Source organism: Bactrocera latifrons, unplaced genomic scaffold (assembly GCF_001853355.1).
Source record: "Bactrocera latifrons isolate USDA-ARS-PBARC rearing strain unplaced genomic scaffold, ASM185335v1 scaffold_1194, whole genome shotgun sequence".
Taxonomy (NCBI): domain Eukaryota; kingdom Metazoa; phylum Arthropoda; class Insecta; order Diptera; family Tephritidae; genus Bactrocera; species Bactrocera latifrons.
This window is the reverse complement of record NW_017534624.1, coordinates 28,206-31,233: the sequence shown is the minus strand read 5'-3', so window position 1 is coordinate 31,233 and position 3,028 is coordinate 28,206. Positions and strand designations below refer to the sequence as shown.

The window sequence follows — 3,028 nt, the reverse complement described above, 5'->3', positions numbered from 1 at the left end:
CAAATAAAATTCATTTCTTATTTAAGAGCATATGCTCAAAGAAATATTGTATTCAATTCAATATGGTCCTTCGAGCCTAAAAGAAAGGCACTGTGGCAAAAAACTAAAACGGTTAAAAGTGAACGGTGTTAATTCTTAGCGGTGTGCGGTATTCAAAAAACAAAAGCAAATATATATGTATATAAATACCTCTAAAATAACGGAAAACAAATTTATAAAGTGCGGTAAAACAAAGCACTATATACATTAATACATACATTTTTACATTTACATTTACATTTACAAATTGGAAAAAAAAGTGCAGCGACACAATAAAACGACAAACAAAAAATATAAATTTTACTAATAAAGGAAAAGTGAAACGGGCGCGAAACTAAAATATAATGGAAAATAACTCAATATAAACGGGCGCGGAGAAAAAATTTTAAAACAATAATAAAACAAAACTCAACAGCAACTACACCAGACGCAATCTGAGGAGACAAGAGGAGGAGAGCAAAACCTGTATGGAGACCCCTATGCCCCCCAGAACTGCAATACAAGTGAGTCGTATCKATTCCTAGTAGTATATTATCACAGTATATGTATATGAACATGTATGTATGTTTGAAGCCCATATTGGCAATGGTTTGAAGACTTACAAGACGGTTGTGWAAAAAATATATATAAAACTAGCTAAGCTCTTCTTCGCAAAATAAAAAAGTTTATACCTACCTCAACTTCAGTTTCCTCTCTTGCTTACTAAAGCAATAAGCAGGATTGCGGGCAGATTAAAGCATAWAAACGTCTAAATATCCAAAAACTCAAACATACATACATAGATATATTTGATATCCATCAACTTATATTACAAATTTATACCGGCCATAAAAATAATCGAGAACAACACCATTTCATCATTATCATTTTGGCATATACTTCGGGTTTTTGCGTTCTTCAAAATACATATGCGGAATTAAAATTTATATAAGGTACATACATATATAAATAACTAAATATTTATAATAACATAAATTAGGGGTGCTCACAAGCCGTCATAAAGCATCGAAAAATCATAAATTTATACAGTTTTAAACTTGTTTAAAAAAAAAAAAAAAAATGTTAGTGGATTTCATACCAAAATGAATTTACACATTTACGATTCTCAATGATATGTTTTCGAATCATTATAACTTGTAACTTTAGGAGACTTGTGAAAACCATAATTATCTATACTCACAATTTTAGAAATCTATACATATCTATACATATATATATATACATAAATAAATAGATAAATATTTACATACGTACAAATCTATACATACACACATAGTACATGTATTCAAAGTCCATATCGGACCAACATTTTACGCATTTTACATRTACATAATTGAGCACATATCGTGCATACATATGTAGTTACAAAATATATTGACTTCTTGAACGAGTGCACAAACAGGSACATTCCGATAAGTCCGCATATACATATTATATAAAGGTGAATACAACCTATAWACAACCGYGCGAACGCTAAAGCTGAAAAACGAGTATTTTATTGGTTTTAACTGAAATTAAAGCTCTTATCGACGTGAAAGAGTTTTACGGTTCTCAAAATTTATCCGTTTGTTGTAAATCGAAATAAAAAAATAAAAAAAATTTAATATATATACATATATTTCTATTTTTTAACTAAATGAACACAGATTCAAAGGAATCTAAATCTTATCAATCTCTGAAAGTACCAAAAATGGTTTTGGATGAAAAAAGTCCATGTAGACCGGCAGAAGCTACAAGCTCGAAGCAAGGTGCTACAAAACAAAAACGGGATAAAGATATTTCGTACGCTAAATTTTTATCAGAGAGTGACAGCTTAATACGATACTGCACTCGATTTTCATCTTCGCCGATTCTAGATAACTCTGAATCGGTACTAGAAATAAAGAATCAAAACCTTGAAAATTTTTGGACACGTCTCCAAGCGGCCTATGACGCCATTGTAGAAACGGACGATTCGGATCTTTCGGAAAATTTCAAAACCTCGGCTTACTCCAAATATGAAAATTGTCCTGACCAATATGAAGAGACAAAAGCCATGATCTCTGATCAATAAAAATTAACAAGGTCAATCGCACCAAATCCTCAACTGAGAGAAGAGCTACCACAAACACAGGCCCAAGAGGCAAGTTCAGGTGTTMACCTCAAAGTGCCCGCATGTGACACAGAAATTTTTCATGGGGGTTATGAACAATGGCCGTCCTTCCGGGACATGTTCACCGCCGTTTACATAAACCACCCAAAATTATCTAATGCACAAAAATTGTATCACCTCCGATACAAAACAAAAGGTCAAGCAGGCGTCATAATAAAACAGTTCGCTCTTAGTGACAACAATTTCAATTTGGCTTGGGAAGCTTTAAAAGAACGATACGAGAATTAAAGAATACTGGTCGACAAACAAGTGACCATATTAATGAATTTGCCAAAAATTCAGAGAGAAACAAGCGAAGAATTCATAAAACTTTATTCGCCTGTTTCGACTTGTTTGTCGGTTCTAACGAAACAAAATAATCCCACTGACAATTGGGATCCCATACTGGTAAACATATGCTCCGCGGCATTACCGGAAAAATCGTTGCCTTTGTGGGAGCAATCGCTCTCTTCGTGAAGAAAGTGCCCGACGTGGCAACAGATGAAAGATTTCCTAACTACCCAATCGCGGAAAGGGTAGATAAAAAAATGGTCAGAACTAAAAACGTTCAACATGACCTAAATCGCAGCTTCATTCGACCCCAAGCTAATAAAAACAACAACTTAAATCKTAGTTTTTTCAAAACACAATCGTTCACTTCCGAACAAACCAAACATACGTCATACGAACTATGCACAGGAGGGCATAATCTCAAATCTTGCGATAAGTTTAAAAAATTGAATATTCTTCTTCTTGATTGGCGAGACACCGCTTACGCGATTATAGCCGAGTTAACAACAGCGCGCCAGTCGTTTCTTCTTTTCGCTACGTGGCGCCAATTAGATATTCCAAGTGAAG

The 3,028-nt window shown here is 33.9% G+C and overlaps 1 protein-coding gene across 2 annotated transcripts in view; it reads left to right on the top strand.

Moving 5' to 3' along the window:
* The first annotated feature begins 313 nt into the window (after window positions 1-313).
* The window catches only part of LOC108978197, an 8,937-nt gene continuing 6,222 nt past the window's right edge, over window positions 314-3,028 (top strand). Inside the window, exon 1 of one of the 2 annotated variants that reach the window (XM_018948353.1) lies at window positions 314-542. In XM_018948353.1, coding sequence (XP_018803898.1) covers window positions 507-542 — 36 coding nt within the window. In that variant the 5' untranslated portion in view covers window positions 314-506. Of the gene's footprint in view, window positions 543-879; window positions 972-3,028 lie in introns of those variants that run through there. The other variant, XM_018948354.1, reaches the window with a different exon arrangement.